This window comes from Cryptomeria japonica, chromosome 3 (genome assembly GCF_030272615.1).
Source record: "Cryptomeria japonica chromosome 3, Sugi_1.0, whole genome shotgun sequence".
NCBI lineage: Eukaryota > Viridiplantae > Streptophyta > Pinopsida > Cupressales > Cupressaceae > Cryptomeria > Cryptomeria japonica.
Genome location: NC_081407.1, coordinates 54,843,867 through 54,869,349, shown reverse-complemented (window position 1 = coordinate 54,869,349; position 25,483 = coordinate 54,843,867). Strand labels below are relative to the sequence as shown.

Below are 25,483 nucleotides of genomic sequence, written 5' to 3'. Positions count from 1 at the left end.
TTTGGAATGATGGTTAAATTGGAGATCATTGAAGATAAGTTGAATCAAATCTTGACTGCTTTCAAGCTAAATTTGGAGAAGGTTGAGGGAAATTTAGTTTCTTCGCGAAAGATGCCTCAATATCAGTTGAGCGTTCTTCAAGTGCATGATGTGATTCCTTCCAGAGTCATGTACATTGAATATGAGGAACTCCTGGAGAACAAATCTCTTGTTCTCAAATCACTCATTGAAGAAATTGATGAAACCTTAAAGTTGCGTGAAGCAGTCTTTCAAGATGTAACCTCCCATTGCAAAAAGGCATCCTGCGACATTTTCAATCAGAATGATGAGCTGCTGCCCGAGGAAGAAGTTCTTGCAGACCTGCAACTCAAGATTCATGATGAATGGAGAAGTGATCAATTCTCAGTCGCTTCCATTCAAATATTGATCAAGTATCAAACTAAGTTGCAGGAAATCCAGTCAGCATTGGAAAAAGGGAATTCCACGCTATGCCAATGCCATGATGTCATCGTAAAAACTAGGGTGGTGGCTATGAACACTCATGAACCAGATCCTGATGAATTGCAGAAAGTTATTCAGAAGTTCGATTTATTCGTATCTTCAAGAGTTGCAACTTAAGTGTTTTTAACACTTGTAAATTTTTAAATAATTGTAATTTCAGAATTGTAGTTTCCCTTTCGGCAAGTTGTCATCACTTGCATTTTTGTAATTACTTGTAAGGCAACTACAAGTTGTGTCCAATTAGGACTGTAGTTGGAATAAGTCTTAGTTAGTTAATGAAATCATAATTAGCTGTTGAATAGGTCTTGGTGGTTGAGGGAATTTCTCAAGTTAGTTAGGATCCTCCCATCTTTTTCTCAAGGCTCCTCTCCTATAAATAGAAGAGAGGGTCCTTTGTAATTTTTATCTTTTGGAAAAGCAAGCAAAAACTCTGCCAAATTTACAGCAAGAAGTCTTTGAACTTATGTATGTGAATTGAAGGTTTTGAAGAATAAGAAAGAAGGATTACTCAAGTTTTGAGTCTTTGAGCTACATGTTTGAGTTTGAATCTTTTATTTCTTCTATGCCAAGTGTTTCTAAAGGAGCTTAGTCCAATCTGATTTGAAGTCTTTGAGCTACAAGTAGAGAAGATTAATTAAAATAGGAAAATCTCTAGAAGGAGCAGCAAGTCTTTGAGCTTGCGTCTATTCTTGAGGAAAAGTTACTGTTTGATAAGAAATATCAGCAAGTCTTTGAGCTTGCATTAGTTCTTGTCTTTGTGTTAAAAGAATAAGTTATTCCAGTCTTTGAGCTGTTGTTGTTTATTCATTGTAAAATTTAGTATAGAAAAGGGTAGATAGGACTTCCAATAGTCAAGTCTTTGAGCTTGATATTGCTGTCCTGTCCCGAAGGAAGTGACGGAAGTCTTTGCGCTTTCAGGAAACTTCATTTCCTTTCTCTTATTTCACTTTAAAGTGGTTACTATTGTTATTCAATCGCTATCCTTTTCTGTGAAGAGAAAAGGATATTGTCTTTCTTGAAAAAAGAGGAAAGATTGCTGTCCCATCCCATTTTACTTTCCAAGTTGTAGTTAGATAGGGGGAGCCTTCCCTTAATTAGGAGAGTTTTTACTCATGTGCTGTGGTTGAAACCACAATTTTGTATATTTCTCCAAGTGTACAAAATTTTCAACCAACACTTACAAGAACAGGGATTGCTCTGATTCTTCTTCTCAGATCTTATGTGTGGCTGTCTAATATGTGTAGCAGTCTTTCATTACTATTTCACTTCAATTATCCCTTTTTTACCCTAAACTTCACAATTTATATCCAATTTCAACTAAAAATGGTGAGACAAATAATAAAGTGAATCAAATTAGTATTTCAGCCCTTTTCCTAATTGAATTGTGGCTAGATCTATTTGATTCACCCCTTTTTAATGTAATGGTCTATTAGGGAAGATTAGTGGTTTTATGATCTTAATTGGTGAAACCCTAATTTTACAACCATTACATATAGCATAAAAGAATATTTTGAGAAAAACAAATTATCTAACTAAAAGTAAAAGAAATTCGGAAAAATTGGGATTTCAATGAAAAAAAAGGATTTAAAAATGTCAAAATTTTTTAAAAAGATTTAAAAATAGTTACCTTTAATATTTAAAAGCATTTTCACTGTTGGCAACAATGCAACAAACTGAGAGGGGGAAGTGAATCAGCTTGCACAAAAACTTGTTGCAACTTAAACCATAAATCAGATCTGATAATTAACAGTTTAAAGCATGAAACAACACCACATCAATAACATACATAACACCAAGATTTTGTTGGAATCAATGAATACTGAGAGGGGGAGTGAATCAGTGTTCTACAAATTTTAAACTTGTTATTCTGATTCTTTTACCACCAGATGCATAAGAAAGAAAGTAAAGTGCGACAACACAAAACAAATAACCATGCAACCATAACACCAATATTTTTACTTGGAAACCCAAAAGGGAAAAACCACAGTGGTATTTGAAGCCATAATATTATTCCACTATGGCTAGTAGCAAAACAATATTACAGAAGGGGAATGCACATGCATTCAAGCACACTGCCTAGAGCTCACTGCTCAATTACAAAAAACAGGGCTACAACCCTAGAGGAAGGCTCACTGCCTTACAGATGATTACAAAAGAATTACACTTAGTGATGAACTGGAAAATACCCTCTAGATATGCCACAAATTAGCTTTGTTTAGGCTCAAAGTGATTCGCAATGACTAATGTAATGATTTGCTCTATTCTGCTTTGCAACCGCTCACCGGGTCATTAAAAATCAAGAAGCGCACATGAAATTATTCTCAATCGCTCCTAGAAGTGTTGCATACACATTACCACACCAAAATGCATTAACCCAATCGATCTTATATATCTGCACCAATAAAAATGATCTTCCACAAGTCGGCTTCACCAAATATAAAAAATGAAACATGTAGCTGCAAGTCGGCTTAGATCTATTACCGAACCATACTCCGAAACAAAAATACAAGATCACACGCTTCCTATAGGTCTTATCAACCATCTCGAACATATCACCAATCACTGGAATTAACTCTAAGAATTTGGTCACACGTTATACCACCAAACATGGTGCATACTCTGTATTGCTGCTCTACCGGATACTGGACCTTTAATCAGTAATAGGAATTAACATCGAAGGGTGGATTGTTGTGATAAATACCCAACCAACTAATCACTAATCACCGAAACCAAAACATGCTTCACCGGAAATGAGAATGATCACAAAACTATATACCGAACTGCACTGACAACCTTAATCCAAGAATACTTTATCCAAGGCATCCAGTTAGTCAAAACTTCATACCGGATTAGATCAATAGGTTGAGTTGCCATCAATGATAACTCCTAAAAATCTGTAAGGATCCGGAAACAGCAATCTTCATCGAAGCATCACCAAAACATTGAAAGCCAAGAATCTCCCCCTTTGGCATTGATGGCAACACAAGTGAAAAATAATAAGTGCTCCAATCACTGCAATCAATCCCGCAATCTAAAAAATATGTACACTCACTGACTAGATGACTCCCCTTAAAGATGTGCATCAATCTACACGGCTTGCTCCATTTTTCACTGCTCTCTCTCCCCCTTTGATATGAATGGAAAAGGGTGGGAATCCGCCAAAACTTATGTACAAAAGAATGAATGAATACAATCGATTACATGAAATTAACGATGTCAGAGTAAGTCACTTTCAAAGATTCCAAATATTGGTTCCATCCTCTCAGGAAACACTCAAAAACACTTATTAGCGCAATGTACATGAATGCATGAATCTTAACACTCTAAAGATCAGATGGCACCGGAGATCAGATGGCACCGGTTTACCTAAGGCATTGATTGCATCTTGTAGTGCTCCAAGTAAGGTGTCCATCCGGGGAGTTGTCAAACTTCTCAATTCTCCCACTCTACTCAAAATTTTCTCCTTGTCTTTATTCAAACCTTTTATTTTGTCGGTATAATCCAAAATTTGTGTTTCTAGTGAACTTGGAAAAACTGATTGGGGTGCAAAAGAATGACCGATACTGACTAATTTACCCTCGAGATCTCTTATTTGCCAATCAATGTGTGCAGTAAATTTGAGTAAGAACAAACATTATTTGAAAATTTTCCCGTCTTCATTCAATGCCTCTTCTACAATCTTCATAGTAGTCGTATACAAATTACATTGCAGCCTTTTCTAATGATACAAAATGAGTGTTCACAGCATTTAACATGTTCTTAAGCTTTCTGGAGGGAGAACCACCGAGGTCCTAACCAAAACTAGGCAAAAGCTTTTCCAAAACCTTTGTTGCAAGAGAAATGACCTCTTTATCTTCAGAGTGAGATTTCAACAAGTCTTCACTTGCCTTGATCTAAGCTTGAGTATCAAGTTTCAATGCTTGAAGAGGGGATAAGGTGCTCAAATCTACCAGACCATGAGAAAAATCATCATCTACATCAATCTCATTACCTTTGTCAGTGACATTGGCCGCAATCATGGTTACCGAAGGTTTCTCTGTTGGCTCATCAGCCTTTTCCTTTTCAAATTTTGCACTCACACCCTTTTCACCTTTTTCTATGGCAAAGTGGACTTTTGATTTCAACTTTACAACTACCTCAAAGAGGCCAAAGGAGACTCAAACTAATAATTCAAGAGATCTAAAATACGATCCAAGCAAATTACAAGTACCAAGTAGACCAAAAAAGACCAATATTTGAAAGTACAATATCCACTCAAAATTTCTACAAACTGATGACATATTATAAAATTAGACGAAAAAATATGCACTTTAAAAAAAACGACACTTGAAAAGGAGGTCGTATGAGCCCAAACGAAGCCTTTGAAGTTGCAAAATTGAGGATTGGATAGGTACAGCTAAGAGAATCTGAAAATTATGAAAAACCGGTGCACCAAAATCAAAAAATAACCACACCACAACGGAGCACGAAAAAATTAGCCCAAATAAAAAAAAATTGTACCCAAAAAGAAGCAAAATTGAGCAAGTTATGAGCCTCCAAAGTTGACTCAAAAAACCAAACTGCTCAATGGAGAGGGGTCTAAAATTTTCAAAAAAGGTGTTGACACAGGCTAACGTGAGCAATTCACTCTGTTAAATATGACGAACATATGACCATCAAAATGGCCGTCGCACCCTTCTCTCTGGCTGTACGGATATATTGACGTGTCAGCCAACTGGGCAAGTTAAGTGTCAAAATGTTTTTCCCACAGGCCAGTGGCCTCCTGCCACGTGGCAGACAGGGGTTCATCAAAGGGAGGTGTGGTAAAATGGTGGGAGGTTGTCGGCGGCTACTGGTGGCCAGAACCGGTGATTGGCCAGCGTCCGAAGGCGAAGCCCAGTGACTGGCCGGCGGGAGGCGGGGTGCCAGAGATGGCAAGCTGTCGAGGTCGGCAGTGCCGACGGGCTATCAGGGTTGATGGCAGTGCCAGTAGGCTAGTTGCCTAAGCCGGAGCCGGCAAGTGGAGTCGAGGTCGATGCAAACGAAGGTCGGGGTCGGTGGCGACTACAGGTTGCTACGGTGGAGCCGGTGGCAATGTCGGTAGGACGGCAAGGAGGATATCGTTGACAGGTCGACAGCACAGCAGGGGCCGGTAGGAAGCATGGCAGGGTACGGTCGACGATGGCCGGTAGCAAGTACAATACGCCCTGCAAATCGTACTGCCCAAATTGGGCAGAATTTTTCCTCCAAGCCCGAAAATCAACTTCCTCCATAATAGGTTGAGTTTATACTCGATTTTTATGGAAATAACCTTTTGTACACAATGGCAAGGTCAAAAACGCTCTTGGATGTCTCCAAAATACGCAGTACCTCAGATCCAAAATTAGAAGCCTTCCAAGATGTCTCCCAAAACCAATCAATGAAGTCCCAATGGCTCTGATACCATGTGAGATTTTGCCAAGATCAAGGGAACAATAAAAATCACAAAAAAGAGACAACAGTATGACAAGAATAAACTGTATTCTCATCATAATACAAATGATCAACTGGATTAACCAATACAATAAATATAGGCCTGCATATATAGGCAAGGCCAAATGGATATGTGAGCACACAATCATGACATTTAGGTCAATGAGAAACAAGGGTAGGTAAGAAAAAGTAGAGGTAGGTAGGAGAAATAATATAATATTCCACAAGAAGTGGATGACCCACCGAATGTGGAGTGTAACAGCAAGATAAAACCACCAAAGGTGGAATTTCTCCTACAAGCTACATCCCTATGTGCACACTTGCCTAAGTGTCTCATATCCAAACTACGATGAGATACATTACCCTAAGTTAACTTAAGTAAAGTGTATTTATATCCTATAAGAATAAATATACACCAACACGAACAACTAAATAACATACTCAATACCGGACCTCATAACCTGATCAAATCAACATGCAGACTACTGAAACTTCTGCTGAATCAACTAGAGATAAATATCTCAAAACCCATTAATCCACAATAGCTCATCTGCAATACACACGCTAAACCAACTGAATAATATTCATCATATTCCTCTATCCAACAGTTCTCCCCATATGTCAATCTTCCCATATGTTCACATCAATGACCACATATCAACCAATGTCCAACCATTTCTAACATTCACAATATAGATATCTAAAGGGAAAATAAAATAGAGTTTAGACCATGAATTGTTTAAATGACAAGTTTGTCTAAAAGAGTCGAATGTGATGCAACATGTAAGCTTTCTAGTACTTAATGCTCTGAACAACACTAAATTCAAAATGTTGGCAAGAGAATGTTCCGATGAAGATTGATGCATAATTGATGCTTAGGAGTTGTCACTGATGGCAATCCAGTTTAGAAATCATATCCCGTGTACATAGATTTGATTTATCAGAAGTCATATCATTCATGAGACATAAGTTAGGAAGGTGGAATATAGTAACCGGTAGAGCATGAGATCATTGTGCACATCTTGATTTTGGTGGTGTGATTTTGGTTGTGGTGATAAAGGCAAATGATTAGAGGTTCGAGGCAGATTATTCTGTAATCTTGATATCCGGTGTTGATTCATGAGCAAGATTAAAAATCCAGTATTCGGTAATTCAATTAGAACAAAGATATTCTTGTGTAACGTATGATGCAGAATTGTTGGGTTGATTTCGATGATTGGTTTTGTCTTCAAGAAGATTGAGCCGACTTGTATGAAGCTTGTTATCATTTTGATTAGGTCCACATATGGATTTGTGGATGGATTGAGCCGACTTATGGTTACACGTTTCATGTTGCGTCTTATGTAGTTTTTGGAAGCTGACATAGTAAATGATTCACTTTGTTGATACAGATATATAAGAGTATGTTGAATGCGGACATATTTAAGAGTGTTGTGCTGGAATCCAAGAACACTGAGAAGGGGGGTGAATCAGTGTTCTATTGGAATGGAAAAATTTAACCTTATTAATACAAAAACTCAACAACCGATAAACATAAAAGCATATAACAATAAGCAACAGTACAACCACAAAGCTAAACATCATAACACCATAGATTTATATGTGGAAAACCTCAAAGAGGAAAAACCACGATGGGATTAGAGACCGACAATATCTATCCACTAATCAGATGAATAAATATTGCAATAAGGGGCCCGCACATGCAGGAAGGCACATTGCCTAGAGCGCACTGTTCATTACAATGGAATCTCACTGACTACAAAAGAGGTTAACCACCTCAAAATATTCAGACAACAATCCAAAAAAAAGAACTGCCTATAATAGCACCAAACATGTCAGATTACAGTTCTGATTAAGCTCAATACCGGAGGTCTAAAACCTCTTACATAAACCCAACTCGATCACCTATGATCAACCAAATCCTCCACACAAATGATTATTACATTATTTGCTCCTTGCCTGTTCATACATGATCTACAATGAGATCTTACATCACTTTTATACCAACCCGAGACCTAACCAATTAGGTCAGCCACCCGAATGATTATTCAATAGATCCATTACATAATCCTGAAATAAAATCATAACACATGTCAACCTAAGGCCAAATAAACGTCATCGAATCAATAAAACATCTCGAAAGCGCATCAAAAGGATCCACCAATACGTTTCATGAAACCGGTCCATAACCTAGATAGCACCGGACCTAAGTTAGATCCACACATGCCAAAGCAATGACACCAATCAATCGAGGCACAAACACAATCACCATCAGCATCCTGAATCCCTTCTTAAAGCTGCACCAATACCACTTATGCATTACATCAAAGATCTTCAATAAAGCTCTACCAATGAAACCCTTACTAGACCTACAAAACAGGCTTACTAGAACATAAGATAGCATCTAATCATCAAGTGAATACCAACTAAATGTGATACGCATCAGAACACATGAATAACCAATCCAAACCAATTCCACCAACCAAAGCATACCAGATCCATATCGTAATCCAACCACCTATCGGAACCAACTAGAAACCGGTAAACAACCAAAACAGCCGGTGTTGCCATCAATGACAAAACATCAATGCAACACATAACCAATTCCTCCAAATTGCCAACATGTTGAATGTTATAGATTCTCATTTTGAATCCTTGGAGAAGGCGGCAAATACTAGAGTTTTGAATCAATTTAATGCTATGAGACTGAAAACATTTTTGAAGATGATTAAGAATGATATAGTCAGTTTAATAACTGCTATGAAGGGTATTCAAGATGCACTAGATGAGCGTGGTCAAATATACAAGTCATGTCTAATTTTGCCTAAGTTTACTATAGACATTAACAAGAAAATAAAAGAATATGAAGGCCAGCTAGCTAGCATATCCCAGTCATATGCACCTCAGTTAGTCCCGGCTAGCAATTTTGAACCACAAGTTTTGAGTATATTGGATAAGATTTAGAGCTTAAACCAAGAGGAGGACATAATTTTGGTTAGAGTAGAAGACGTAAGGAGTCTTATCACTCCCCGGATAGATTCTCTGATGAGCAGTATGCAAGATGCAAAGGATGCTCTGGATAAGAGTGTTCCGATAGATAGACAGGGAGCAGAGATGCTCGCATATCTTTTTTGTAGGATGATCAGCATTTTGGAGAGTCTGAAGAAGGCATGGGATAACCACTTGCTGTCCCTTAGGAAAAATTTTGCTGATATTTTCAATTTTTTGTGAGCAACTGTACATATCCTTGTATTTAAGTTTCGGTGGAATTGTTGGACATTGGGGAGATTGTCGGACATTCCTCCTGTTAGGATATGTTGTTGTCATTGATGTCAACATATTCTTGCTCCGATGATTGCAGATTGGTTCTTTGTGATTATGGTTTCGTGTATAGAGTATCTATAGTATCATTATATTCTTTTGTACTGGTGTTCGTGATCCGGGAAGCTTAATTGATCATATCATGTGATTCGGTTTTGCAGTTTGTTTATCTGATCAGTGCTTTGCAAAGTTCAGTATTTCCTCCGGTATATTCTGATGTGATCAAATCTTAATCTGATATTTTTGGATATTGTTTGGGATGGTCTTGTGTATCTTCATTTCAGATGGTTCATAATTTGGTGCTCCACAAGTTATCTTTCTTCGTGACAGTTGCTACTGTTTGAGTGTTCTTGAGTTTTAGACGTTGACAGATGAAGATTTGATAAGTGGTGTTGGTGCAGCTGTTACTAATGATTCTAATGTGTTTCCTGGTATTTTCAAATTGTGTCCTATTTGTCTTGATGATCTGCATTGATCGTTGTGCAAAGTTTTTGTGATTTTGTTGAATCGGTGATGTTCTTCATTTTATGCTATTTTTCTGGTGGTGTAGCCTATTGCAGTTGATCTTGGCATGATTTCCAATGGTGTTGCATGTTTAGAGACTTGAATTAGGTCCATGTTATATCATGCAAATCATTATATTGGTCCGCTGGTCGATCTTTGTATCATCTGATATAATTTTATAATTGTGAGTTGAGGGTTTAGCCGACCTTGTTGTCAAGGTTCATGAATTGTATAAATAGGTGATATTACCATGTAATTTGGGTATGAAGTTTGTGTTTGCATTATCAAAGAGTGGTGTATGTGCGAACAAAGATTCATCTTTTGGTTTAGTGCATTGAGGAGATATTGGTGTTGTAGAGCAGGCAATTGTGCTTAACGGGAACTATCATCAAGAATTTGGACATGCTATTATTGCAGTTCATTCCTACTGAATTGTAGTTTGAATCTTGTCGTAGGTCAGTGAGACTTCCCTGAGGATTGTAGCCTTCCATGTCATTATCTTTTGAGCCGTGAGCTCTAGGTAGTGTGCCTGAATGCATGTGCATTCCCCATTGTAATATTTTCACATACTAATACAGAGTATCATCTTATTGTGGGTAGGTTCTCACCGTGGTTTTTCCCTCAACATGGTTTTCCACATCAAAATCTTGGTGTTGTATATCATGTTATCAATTTGCTTATCTTTGTTATTGCTGCAGTTTATCAGATCTATTTTTGTGATTAAGTTTATAGATCCGGTAAAAACTGATTCACCCCCCCTCTCAGTTTTCTCATTGTTGATGCCATCAGGAATCCTATCTTTGGCCTTGTTGTCAAAGGGGGAGAAAGAACAGTGAAAAATGGTGCACATTCTCAAGGGGAGTTTGTAAATTCTTGGAGAGTTTGAAATTTTGAAGTTTAGCAGTCTTGAGTGTACAGTTCATTTGTCATAGTGTTGCCATCAATGCCAAAGGGGGAGATTGTTGGCAAGAGACACTGTTTCGATGAAGATTGATGCTTAGGAGTTGTCATTGATGGCAACCCATTTCAAAAATCATATCTGGTGTACATAGATTTGATTTGCCCGAAGTCATATCATTCATGGGACATGAGTCTGGAAGGTGGAATACAGTAGCAGGTAGAGCATGAGATCATTGTGCACATCTTGATTTTGGTGGTGTAATTTTGGTTGCGGTGATAAAGCTAGATGATTCGAGGTTCGAGGCAAATTATTTCATAATCCTGATATCCAGTGTTGATTCATGAGCAAGATTAAAGGTCTAGTATTTGGTAATTCAATTAGAACAGAGATATTCTTGTGTAACGTATGATGTGGAATTGTTGGGTTGATATTGGTGATTGGTTTCGTCTTCAAGGAGATTGGGCCGACTTGTATGAAGCTTGTTATCATTCTGATTAGGTCCACATATGGATTTGTGGATGGATTGAGCCGACTTAAGGTTACAGGTTACATATTGTGTGTAATACGGTTTTTGGAAGTTGACATGGTAAATGATTCATTTTGTTGATGGGGATATATAAGACCAATTCATTTGAGCATTTTGATAGATTAGAAGAGTGTGATAAGTCTGTATGAGAAAATTTACAAACGTTGGTGAATGTTATTGAAGGTTAAGGTGCTCCAGTGTAAGACAGAGCAAGAAAACAGAGCAAAGAGATAGAACAGTTGCAGAAGTCAATTTGAGTCTAACCGGAACTGCTTTTTGACATATGTAGATGTTTCTCTTTAGTTCACTCATTATTATAATCAGTTGTAATCCCCAGTAAGGCAGTGAGCCTTCCTCCGGGTTGTAGCCCTTTTGTATTTGAGCAATGAGCTCTACGGATTGTGCCTAAATGCAAGTGCAATCCCCTTATGTAATACTATCATACTCCTGGCCATGGTTAATAATATTGTGGGTTCAAATCCCATTGTGGTTTTTCCCTTTCTAGGTTTCCACGTAAAAATCTTGGTGTTATGGTTGTGTGGTTGATTGCTTTATGTTTATGCACTTTACTTTCATTCTTATGCATCTAGTGGTTTAAGAATCAGCTTAATAAGTTTGTAAAATATAAAACACTGATTCACCCCCTCTCAGTATTCATTGATTCCAACACAATTATTATTGTTAATGCATGATTGCCTCGGTAAGATAAATGATTGAATGAGAGATAAATGAAGTCTCTCATTCAAACATTTATTTTCGTGAGGAGGCATGATGAAGTGATGTCTTGATCGGCCATGTCCAAAAGACATGGCCGGTCAAAGCATTGCTTGACCGTACCCAGCCCACTACATATACCAAATAAAATGTGTGAGAATGGACATTGAAATAAAAAAATGCTCCTCCTCTCCTGGAATATAAAAGAAGACAATCAGATTTATACAACAATTCAGTGATAGATAATACATAGAAGAAGATAAATTTTAATTCTGATCCACAATTAACATGGTATCAAAGCCAGGTTTCCTTCTATAAAGCCTAACTGCCTGAAGGAAGATCCGATTAAGATCAAAATGATATCTCCTTGAAAGTCTCGAATATGGCCACATTGCAAGAACTTGTCCTCTCAAACTTAAACTAAAAGCGTCTCTTGCTGAAGTCAGAAATTCAAACGTATGTTCAAAAAAATATGTTCTCTAGAAGAAACTCAAGATACCTTGTGATTGAGAGGGAGCTTACTAATCAAGATTGAGCACTTCTGAGGTAAAAATTGTAAATATTGATTATTATCATTAATACTAATAATTATTTTATATGGGCCCTGTATAAATCATAAGGAAGTGATGACTTCCAAATGATTTCCACTTGTATTTTTGAGGTTATTGGAAGGTGACGATCTTACAATAACTCAAGATTGTGGATAGAATCACCGATTGAGGCAATCCACGTAAAAGCTTGTGGATAGAATCACCGACAGAGGCAATACACACGAGCTCATGGATAGAATCGCCGACTGAGGCAATCCACGTAAGAGCTTGTGGATAGAATCACCGACTGAGGTAATCCACGTAAGAGCTCATGGATAGAATCGCCAACTGAGGCAATCCACGTAAGAGCTCATGGATAGAATCGCCGACTGAGGGCAATCCACATGAGAGCTCATGGATAGAATCGTCGACTAAGGTAATCCACACAAGAGCCTGTGGATAGAATCGCCGACTGAGGCAATCCATACAAGAGCTTATGGATAGAATCGCTGACAGAGCCAATCCACTCAAGAGTTTGTGAATAGAATCGCCGACAGAGGCAATTCACATCTTGAAACTATGGTCCCAAGATAAGCATCATACGATTTATGAATATTGCTCCCAATACCTTTTACATTTATCTTACCTAGCTAAGAGGGAGCGTTAATGCATGATAGCCTCGGTAAGATAAATGATTGAATGAGAGATAAATGAAGTCTCTCATTCAAACATTTATTATCGTGAGGGGGCAAGATCAAGTGATGTCTTGATCGGCCATGTCCAAAAGACATGGCCGGTCAAGGCATCGCTTGACCGTACCCAACCCACTACATATACCAAATGAAATGTGTGAGAGTGGACATTGAAATTAAAAAATGCTCCTCCTCTCCTGCAACATAAAAGAAGACAATCAGATTTATACAACAATTCAGTGATAGATAATACATAGAAGAAGATAAATTTTAATTTTGATCCACAAAATTAACAATTATTAATACTAAAAAAATTTAATCATTGAGATTGCACTATCATCAATAACTCTAATACATTAGAAAACATAGTAAGACCTCAAAAAAACTGTAATAAACATGTTTGCATCCCTAAAAAATACATCATCCAAAAAAAGATCAATTTATTAAAAAAAAATCATTTCTCATAATAGCTAGAGTCAAATGGGCATGAATTATGTATTATTAAATACACAAAATACAAAATCAGTTGCATCACATCTATTTTCTATATTAAACCAAACCTTCAAATTCAATCAGAGTATTGACCCATAAAGTAGAAGTAGAAGATAGACACAATTCACATTTTAGGACAAAGACGCATAATATCGAAATAAGCAATACAAAATCACAACGATGAGGATTTTTACGGTTTTTTATTAATACTATCAATCAAGGTATTGAAAAAAATTCTAAATCTAAATATAGATAAAATTAAACCCTGATAAAGTAGACACAAACTATGACGTATGAACAATGACCTACAACATGACATTAGAATATAGACCATTCATCTATCATAATTGTAAAATAATATCTAATTGGATGGAATCCCATCAAAATAAAATAGATTTAATTTTACCTTACTAACTTAAATTAAAATCCTTCTTACATGCACATTGAAAATTTTATTTGATAAATTATTTATCTATTTGTATGTGTTGGTTCAATTTTGTGTAAATACTATTTATATGACATGAAGTGATAAAATGTATTTGCAAAAGTGTTGTAACAAAACATTCCATACCTTTGACTTAAATGTACAGCCTCACATCACCTTGCAAGTTTGTAACTTATTGCACCTTGTATCCATGTTCCAACAATATCTTGTTTGTAGTTGTGAGCTTAAAGTATTCCATAAGTACCGTATTCATAACACTTTTGTCATTTCCCAAGTTTTGGAGGCTTCAAAGATTGCAAAGAGATTGATCTAGATTTTATACATGTTTTAAATGCATTTTTTATTTAGTTTAAACATGAAATTTGTTGAAAATCACACTCAATAGTGTTTTAAAAGATGGGACATTTTTTTGAGAATAAAACACTCGTGGGAAATTTTCATTAAAAAATTAGATATAATCAAAGATTTTTTGGAAATATTTCTTCCAAAATTTAATAAAGAAATTTGTAAAAATACAAGATCAAAAAAAATTCTCTAATAAATCATAGATCAAGTTTAAACATCATTCCTTTAATGTATTTCCTAGCTCTAGATTTGTTCATGGCACCTAGTTTAATCTCTTAGTGTATAAACTAATCCGTTAGATACTATAGGTTTGTTTTATGAGCTGTGACCGGAGGTTTTCTTCCAGGGTTCTTTCCTCCGATATGCTCTTTGAATCCTGTGTAAAAAATAAAAAATATTAATAAAAAAGTTTAGTGGAATAATCCACTTTTATTGAAAAAATAATAATTAAATTATTATATTAAATTTTAATATCAATATTTATTATTAAATTTTTTATTTTAATCAATAGAAGCGATATTATTATTCATAAGAAATATGATATCGATATATGAATGTATGAAATTGAAATTTGAACTCTCATTCGATTCATTTGATCATGATGCTATCCCATGTCTATGATGCTTCTATTTGATTCGTTTGATGTTATGTTCTTAGTTCTATGATGATTAGATGATTGATCATTGATTTAATGATTTTAGAATTAGAATCTAGATTCTGATTTATAAATGTTCTTATGTTACTATGATGAAAGTTTATGTGTTACAATGTTATATAAATATATAATTCATAAATATATATAAAATTTCAGATTTCCACAAACACATATATAACCGTCCTCTATTCTGAAAAAAATGTCCTGAAAACCCGTTCCCCGTCCTCCATCCCAAAATCTTGAAATAACAAAAAAAATAATCATTTGTGATATCGGAGACCTACAAATTCTAAATAAATGTTGATTGAGAAAGCTTATTTAAGAAGGAGATAATCTAAGAAATTACTCTCATTTAAAGTTATCTTTTATTTTAGGAAATTCACACATGTAGCCAATCTAGTATCTAGCATGAAGAAAAATGGTCAAAAAAAAATTAATAGAAAAGGCTCAAAAAGTATAGTCCAACATCTTTGGGGGTATGCTACCTAGCTTTAGGTAGCATGCAAAACTCTAAATCGAATAGAAAATGAGAAATAACAGAAAACTCATATATCATAGTAGCTTTAGAGGCATATTCTTATCACCATCACAAATAAAAAAATATTACATATAAATATAGCTTTAATTGTATCCGATGTCTCAACCATGTACAAAAGAAGATGATAAAGGACTACAATACACAACACTCGCACACGACGTGAAAATAGGAATTAACAAAGAAAATATTTGAAAGAATGTAACCCATTTTTTCTTTCACTAATAAAATAAAAATGCAAACTTAGAAATTACAATTCTACATCCATAAGGGTTTGATTCCTTACAAGGACAATCAACTGCCAAGGAAAACTCTACAACTCAGAGCAGTAATCTGCACTAATGGAGTTATCTTCTGTAATATCTATTCATCTATTTATTGAAACGAATAACTTTCTTGAAATGTTTCGAAGAGTGCAACTCCCCTTAATAGGAGTCCACAGTTCCAGCAGTAAGTAAGATTTGTTTTTTTTAAATTTAAATTTTGTAGAACATCTTCTTAGAGTCAAAACTTTTGACTTACGCATCTGATAATTTAGTATTACAATGTATAGTTGAAAAACTCGTGCAGAAATATACAACACAAAATTGACATTGTCCACTTTTTGAGCTTCTACGAGACAGCAAGGTGCTTCAAATTTGACTCTAAAACTTTATCCGAGAAAATGCAACTTTAATATCTTTCAAACTATTTTTTCAACATTTTTTTCAATTTTAAAATTTTTTCCTTTGGAAATGTTTTAAAGTCCATACATCTCTATACAGGCGGACTAACAAAAAATAGTAAGTGATAATTTTTGGTCCTTTCAAATTTTTAATAATCGTACATCTTAGAAGTTTCATCATAAGCTCCAACACAATTAAATAAAACAGTAAAATAAAAGTAAAGTGCAATTTTTTGAGTGATTCAAGATTGCTCTTACACTAGAGTAGATACTTCTACATCAAATTATATTAATGTTAGATAGATATATCGATAAAAAAAATAAACAATATGATGCATATGTGATGAGCCTCATAAGCTAGATCATGTAACACTTGATGACCAATAAAATTAACTCAATGAATATAATAAATAATGTACAAACCATACCTCTATATTATCTGGTATTTTTGGTTTGTCTTCTGTAGAAGCATAACCTTTTTGATACTTCCCAATTATTCTGTTCATGCTTTATCAAAAAAAATCCAGTCACTTAAGTTTCCATAAAATCAATAATAATTGAATAAATTCACACATTTTTCATACCACAAAATTTCTCAAACCATGATCTAATTTCAGTATGATACTTTAAACAAGATACCATTTATATAATTCTAAGATAAATAGAATGACATTTAATTATAAATGTATTTTATTTCATAAAATAAAATTAAAAAATAAGATACTATGTGTTACATGAGTGGTCAATTATATATAGGTATATCAAACCTTGCATTATTGCTAGGATTTAAAGTGACTGCAATGGATTGTGTCAATGTCATGGGGTATTCCATATATCTCCTAACACTATATTAAAAGTTTGAAATTATCTTGATATATTGCGCTTCCCTAAAATTAATAATAGGGTTTGGAGACATTATTTAATCTTTTAACAACCTTATCTTGTCTAGAAAACTAAAGAATAATGTTACATTGTATCAAGCTTGAATGATGCATCTATATGTCTAAATGATCATTAGGCTAATAATTAGTTACAATATAAACACATTAAACCTAAGCTCAAGTAAAATTAAACATTATGTAAAACTTTGACTAAAATATTTTATCAATATTAAATGATGTATATACTTGTATAAATGATCACTAGGCCAATAGTTGAATATAAAGAGGTATTCAATATAAACTCCAATAAAATTAGACATTACAATAATTTTACTATATCTTCTCCTAACAAATTCCCTTTGAATTATCTTTGCTAACAAGAACAAACTCCTGAAATCCCTTCTAGAAAATTGATTTGAAATTCCTATGAGTCCATTGAGTTCTATTTCTTCAACCCTTAAATTGTTCCCTCTGATATATATGGCTCAAACTTTAAGTGGTAGATTTTACATTATGTTTATAAAAATCTTCCTTTTGTCTTCAAACATATTTATAGCATAACATAAAAAAATCCAAGAAAATAAAAGGTTATGTGACCCTCTATTCCTAATGATGATGTTCAATTATAGCTCTTTGGAAATGATAACGATGTCACACTTTTCATTTAGAATGAAGTCAAGTTCTCAATTGAAATATAAAAAAGTATCAAATTTTTACAACACTAAGGTTTCTTGCACACTTCCAACAAGAATATAATTTAAAGACGTGATCAAATTAAAAAAATCATGGCTACCAAATCTAAGCTTTTTGAACTATACAAACTCGTTATAGGTAAGAACATCTATAATGGCTTTCCAAACATCTATATCTCTTTCACAAGAGTTTACAGAAATATGGTCTTAGCTATATGATGATCTGAATTTCTATTAGTGTGATGTCATAAAGCACATCATTTAAACCAAACTTTTTCATGTCCTGTTGCAAAAATATAATGACTAGTTCATTATTATATTGAACCAATGATGTTAAAGAAGATTACTAAAGTGATTAAAGCCAAGATGAGCTTTCCTATAAATAATTCTACATGGATATGTAATCTTATATTTTCATAACTTCAAACAAGCTTTTCTCAAAGACGATTATCTATCCTCATTGGACAAAACTTAGTAGCTGGCTAGCTCAACTATAAATTCATTTTTGGATATATATATATATACCCAATTTTGATTTCATAGTGAAATTGGGGATACCCTACGAATTTTTGGCCTATTTGTGGTTTTCTAGCTCTATGCATGCTTTTCAAGATGACTTCGTCATCTCGTGTGTGATCATTCTTAGTTTTTATCCCTTTGCTTATCCACCTAAGTTCAAGATGTCAATCGGGCCTATAAACCTGATTTACACCAATTTTGAACTCTAGGTGCAAATCGGGTTTCTAGGCCCGAGGTGCACCTCTGTGTCCTTTTTGCGCTAAGGTGCAAATCGAGTTTGTAAACCCGAAATGCTCCTTGACAAGTGCAAATAAGGTCTACAAACCCGATTTGCATCTATTTACGGCACTGGAGTTATAAATTAAAGTTTGATTAGTTCCTCTACATTTTTGTTTCTAATTTGCATTTTGAGCTAAGCTAAGTTTGTGGGAGTTTGATTCATCTATGGAGTTCATGGATTTCTTTACTCATACCGGGTAAGTCTTCGTATTTTTCCTGGTTTTTCTTCTATGATTTTCCCTTTGTTTAGCTAGGGTTTTCCAAACCCTATTCCTTGATGGCTTTCAAATTAGTGGTGTTCGGGATTTTCAACCCAAACATTCACTCCTTTCGCACTACATTTCCAAAGTGTTTAGCATCATCAATGGTGATGTTCGGGTTCGGAGGTCCGAGCAGCACCACAAATGTGGTGTTGCTCGGGTCTATAAACCCAAGCATCACAATCTTAATATTTTCTTTTTTGTATTACTCTTGCACTTGGTGGAGTTCTTCACAAACCCGCGCTCCACCTCCCTTTGTCATTGTTATATTGAGCGATGTGTGGCGGGGCCGTAGGCCCACCATGCACCATAAGCCTTTGAGTGGTGCATGGCGGGTCTACGAACCTGACCCGCACCTTGTATCCTTTCCAAGAATGTATGCAATAATATATAGCAAGTTTGTCAACCCGCCTTACACCAACAATCTTGCCATGGTGTATGGTGGGTTTATAAACCCACCTTACACCAAGTTTTGAGTTCTTCCTTTTCAAGTGTATGGTGGATTTATATCCACCTTACACTTTAATCCACCCATTTTGGTGTTGTTCCAAGCTAGGGTTGTCGTTGCACCAAAAGATCAACCTCTCAATGCCCAATACAACCACTAGACATAGAATCCACAGGATGCTGTTAAATCATGTCGCGAATCCCCGCGAGGGATGTTGGCCCACTACCAACAATCCCCCTCCCAATGTCACTCGCTGCAGCCTACGTGATTCAAACCTATGACCAAGCTCTAATACCACTTGCTACAAGCTAGGGTTGTCGTTGCACCAAAAGACCGACCTGTCAATGCCCGATACAACCACTAGACTTATAGAACCCACAATAGGCTATTAAACCATGTCGCGAATCCCTACGAAGGATGCTGACCCACTGCCAATAGGTGTATGGCGGAACTATAGGTCCGGCTTACACCTTGTTTTGATATGCACTCAATTACTGTGGTTCGGACCTATAGGTCAAACCTACACCTATTCTTTCTTTTATCTAAGGTGCAGTTTGGAACTATTAACCCGAACTACACCTGTGAACCACACTTTGCCAAATAGAGTAATTGGGCCTATTGACCCAAATTATGCCAATTGCACACACATAAATAGGGTTCATAGACCAAATTTATTTTTGAAATACCATAATTTAAGTAGGACTTTTGAAACCCTAATGGCATCAAATGCATCTTGTTCAAGAGTTGTTTAGTTCCAAATAAGCAAAGTGATTGGTGTTTTCCATGTTACAGTGTTGTTACTATAGAAATGACAGAGGCATCCCCAAGTAAGAAGGTGATGAAGTTCAAGAAGCAAGACCCACATCTATTTTTCTCGCCTTCGTCAGTTTAATCAAAAATAGACCAAATAAGAGACACTAAGATAGGTCATGCTAAACCTAGTTGAGTTTCTTAGGAGAGTTGAGAAGCCTCCTTCATACTGCAAAATGGAGTCCATCATCAATAGTGGTATCCATTCAGTTGTAACTTTCCCCATGTCTTCTCAAGATCCAGAATTTGTTATGGCAGCTTCGAGCCACTTTGACCCTGTTAGCAAAAGTGTGAAGGACACCACTGGTAAGAAGTTGATCAGACTGGATGAAGGCCTGTTACAGCAGAGTCTAAATCTGAGGATGATAGACCCTTGGCATTCAAGAGGGTTATAAGAAAGAAAACAGAGGAAACAAAGGTAGAAGCTAAAAAGCAACAGGTTAGGAAGGTTACATTCAAAATACCGACACAGAAGCAAGCACCAAAAGTAACCACTTCAGCTGCATCCGGTACTGCAAAGAGGAAGAAGAAGAATGATACGGGTACAACTATTCAATCTGGTAATGTTCCACCTAAAACTTGTGCAGAATTATTAGATGAAATAACTAAGGATGGCATGTTAAAGAATGAACATTTTTACTATGATTGTTTAGAGGATGATGAACAAAGAGAGGTAGAGGAAGCAGTATTATTATACTTGGATATTTATAAGAAAGCCTTGATAGAAATTGAAAACCAAATACCAGTAGAGTTATATAATATGTTAGATGATAGAAGACAGTCAGCAATGTAAGAAGAAAATCATATTAAAATTCAAGAGTTGTTATCTATTTGTGTTACTATTGCTCCAGAGGAAATGGAAAGGCCACTTGAGGTAGCAGATAGAAAATTCTTTAATAGCAAACATAAAATATCCAGTCTGATGCTAGGAAGGGTAAATGAGATAATAAAGGAGACTCAAAAGGCATGGGTTAAGTTCTTTGGAGAGAACAGAGGTTTCTTAACTTCATCGAAATCAAAGACAAACACTGCAGACAACCCAGTTAAAGGAAAAGTAAAGGGGATTATGGGTACTTCACCCTCAATTTTGAAAAACGTTAAGATAGTGGAAATCAAGCCCCCGGTAGATACAAATGTACAAACAGATGTTGAGATGCCGGCTAATACAAAGACTGAAAAGGTTGTTGATGTTCATGATACTAATATTGAGGATAACAGTCCTCCAAATATAAATGTATAGGTTAAGGTTACAGTTCCTATAGGGGAACTGACAGTTACAAAGACTGCACCAAGTGGCGAAGCCACTGGTGCAAGTGAGGAAGCTATAAAGAACAAATCATCAGAGGAGAAGAAAGGGGAATCCGACAGGGAACCGGTAGTAGGTCCATCATTGTTGGCAATTAACACCTTGCAAGTTGTAAAGAAAAACATAACAGAGATGAGTCCTACTGAACTCATGATGATGGCAACGCAAAAATTAATAAAGGAGGGATCTACAGATAAAGAGATTATTGATCAATCAATCACTGTTTTACACAAACTAGTCCCAGAGTGCAAGATTGATAATGAAGCAAGCCCATTCTGCAAGCTTAAGACAATTACTGAGCACATTTCAAAGGATTTTCAATCCTTACAACAGATTTCAAACCGGTAAGCACTAGAGAGGTTCACTCAAGCTAAAAGAGTTGTATTTGATCAAGTGATTGAATCTGAGAAGAAGAAGATTGATCAAATCTTGAAACTGATAGATAATTCTTTGAAGAAATGTACAAATATTTATAGGGTATGTTGTAACACAGATATACTTACAGTTAATGTGGATAAGAAGATAAAATAATTTTAGGAGAAAATTGCAAATACAGCTAGTTCTTTTGATGGATTGACTTTATTGACTACATTCATTGATGGTCAAATTTTGATTTTGGAAGCCCAAATTTTTGTTCTTGAGAAGGAAAGAGACAAAATCATAAGAAGAGCCAGAAGTCTGAGAGGCTTGGTGAGTCCCCGGTTGGATTCACTCAGTGTACATAAGAAAGAATGTATGGATATAGTTGGAAAGCCCACACCAGCAGAGGAAAGTGAGAAAGAGTCATTTGCACATATATTAAGTGGACTTGTATCTATTTTCGGCACTTTCAAAGCTGGTTGGGATACTTATCTTGAGCTATTGGAGAAGGCTTATCTAGAAATTTTAAAATTGTTAAACTTCAGTAAGATTATTTTGGGATATTCATTGTACAGTTTCTTTTGGATCTTTGACATTCCTTTTAGAATTTTTGATGGCATTAATGTCAAAGGGGGAGTGATATAGATGTGAAAAAGAATAGGAGTTGTATACATAAGGGGGAGATATGGAGATATGGAGATATGGAGTTATGGGAGTATGGAGTATTTTGCATTAATGAATATTCAGCTCAGGGGGAGCAAGCAAGATGAAACCGACAGATGAAACCTTCAACATTTTTCACATGAGTGTTGCCATCATTGCCAAAGGGGGAGATTGTTGGCAATTGGCACTCAATTGGTTGGTTTCACTATGTTGTCATTGATGCCAACATGGTATTTTGTTTCGACTTCATGTTTTGGTTCAGTTGTGTACCGACAGGAACTTCACAGACACTACACCGGCACCGACAGGATAGAAGGATTTCTTTGGTTACTGGCAATGCAGGCCGACATGGTTTAGAAAAAGGTTATCGGTATTGGAGGTCTACATTGGCAATTGTTTTTGATATTCATGCATTTATGTTATCTAGCCAACATGTAATTTGATATTGTAATAATCCTTGTAAGCCGACATAAGGCATGATAAATTGTATAGGGCATATAGGTCAGTTGGATTAGATCATTTTGATATCGACATGGTAATAGAAATGGTGATGGATAAGGGAATGTGATATAATGTGAAATATATCAGAGAGATTATGTATGTGAGGATATTTAAGGGTTATTCCAGTAAAGGGTTTAGGGTTTCAGACCGGAACAGACAGAGCTTAAACTAGAACTGTATTTTGGCATAGAAAGATGTTATCTGGATTGTTCAACACTTCTTTGGATTGTAGTCTGGATTTATATGTAGTCAGTGAGGCTCTATTTATGATTGAGCAATGTGCTCTAGGTTGTAAGCCTTCGTGCAAGTGCAGGCCCCTTATATTTTGTAATTTCTCTTCACATGGCTAGTGGATTGATATTGTAGGTCACAAATCCCACCATGGTTTTTCCTCTTTGAGGTTTTCCACGTATAATTATGTGTGTTATGACTCTCATTTATGTGATTGGCTTATTGGTTGCTTTACTTCTTTCAATTCTGTATGTACTAGTATACCGGTTAGTGTATGCATATTTTAATAAGGTTAAAATTAATTTATCTTGTATAACACTGATTCACCTCCCCACTCTCAATGTTATTGGATTCCAACATAAGACATTTCCCAAAGTGATCTCATTGAAGAGGTGAATGATTTGGTAGCTCTCTTGAGTGGGGTAAAAGGGCTTCCTACATCTAACACCTATTATGAATAGATGTATCAATACATCCATGTCATCAGATAGAACAAAGAGAAGATATTTTGGTCCAAGCAAATCAGTGATGCAGTATGTGAACAACTTACTAAAGTACCCACTACTCTTAAGTTCTACATGACTTCCTACTTAGTGTACACTATAGCTTTAATGAGGTATTTCCAAAGACTATCTATATCAGGAGATAAGAGACAAGTTGTTGTATACGAGTACTTCTCTCAATTGGTCTTGAAGAACAATTTCAATCATTTACTGAGAGTAAATGATGCTTTCTTTGGATACCACATGTACATGATAAACAAGGATTTGTACAATAGAAGAATATCAGATTATCCTTGGGAGGTTGTAAATGAGTACAGATGCATGGTCTTGCATTTTTCCACTTTCACATATCTTAAAGTAGGGTGTTTCAAACGAGAACACTTCATGATACTAAGATACCCATCGAACAAAATAGTTTTGATGGAATTAGCTCGTTGGATGGTGGCAGTTCATGAGGCATAATCTCGTTCCCACAGGACGGGTTTGAAATTCATATTGGCCATTGGTAGGTATTCCATCAGATCAATCTTCAAAGCTAGGGCAATGGAAGAAGAGATGAGACGAATAACAATGAGGTTCTTCAAGGCATGAAGAGACTTCGACTACATGGGAATGAGGAACAAGTTGAAAAAGGCAGATGTTCACATTCATCGTATAGAAGATGTTTGGGTTGATTGCAGAACTGAACATGATATCAAGAAGCTTGATTATTGTCGATTCATGGTTAATCAAATTCAAGAGTTTGATCTTGTCGATTTCCCAGATGACCTAGAAGATGTTAACATCCTAGAACTTATCTATGTTGATAAGAAAGTTTCATGTACTCCTTTGCCCCTTATTTAATGGTCATAGAAGGAGTCAACTTCCATCAAAGACAGATTTCAAAGTATTCTTATGAATACTAATGTGTGGTTTTCAATTAAGGGAATTCAGTTGAATCCCTTCTCCTCTGGCTCCGATGATGATACGACTAGCCCTTCTATGAGGAGGTCAAAGATTAGAACAAAAATAAACAGGATCCCTCTACTCCCTCAAAGGATCCTAAGTTGAAGCTCACAGTCAAGGCTCATAAAGGAAAGGCTCAAGGAGAGCCATCTACCTCAAATATTCATGAGACAATAGAGTCTGAGATACAAGATGAACATTTGGATGATGAGCATCCTGATTCAGAGTCTATTTATGGTGATCAATTTGAAGGTGATCAAGACGGCGATGAAAAGCATGATGAATATGATGAAGAAAGATTACCACAAGCAAATAAGTCCCAAGAATCCTTACCCTAGGTATCCCTTTCTTCTTTTATGGTCCATACTTTTGTTTCTACTTCTAAGTCAGAACCTTGTGTTGTCACATGTGCCTCTCCTAGCACAGTTGTTCACATTTCTTCCACTAGTGCTAGTGAGTATGCTTTGGATACACCACAGGATAATATTGAAAATGTTTTGTCCACTTTTTCAAGTTTGTCCGAAGTTTTTGCCACTATGTTAGATGATTTTTAAAAAAATATGAAAAAGATGGGTCCTAGACCCAATGAGTCATCCCTTGAAAATCCTTCCAGTGTTGTTACTACAACGTCACCCATTGTGACTACTACCACTCAAGAATTTATGATTCCCTCTCAAGCTTTACCTACAGGTGATGATGATGATTTCTCCTTGCTGCCATGGTTATTCTCTAATGCTTCAAAGAGGAAGAAACAAGTTGTTTCTCCTAATGATTTTGATTTCAATCAGCTTGTCTGTCCTAAGCCCAAG

At 35.8% G+C, this 25,483-nt stretch overlaps 1 protein-coding gene across 3 annotated transcripts in view; it reads right to left on the bottom strand.

Annotated features, from left to right (window-relative positions):
• Nucleotides 1–25,483, bottom strand: part of LOC131032844 (truncated transcription factor CAULIFLOWER D) — a 134,508-nt gene that overhangs the window by 91,470 nt on the left and 17,555 nt on the right. For 2 of the 3 annotated variants that reach the window (XM_057963924.2, XM_057963939.2), the window contains exon 2: nucleotides 16,705–16,783. In XM_057963924.2, the coding sequence (XP_057819907.1) occupies nucleotides 16,705–16,783 (79 nt within the window). The remainder of the gene's footprint in view (nucleotides 1–16,704; nucleotides 16,784–25,483) is intronic. The other variant, XM_057963931.2, reaches the window with a different exon arrangement.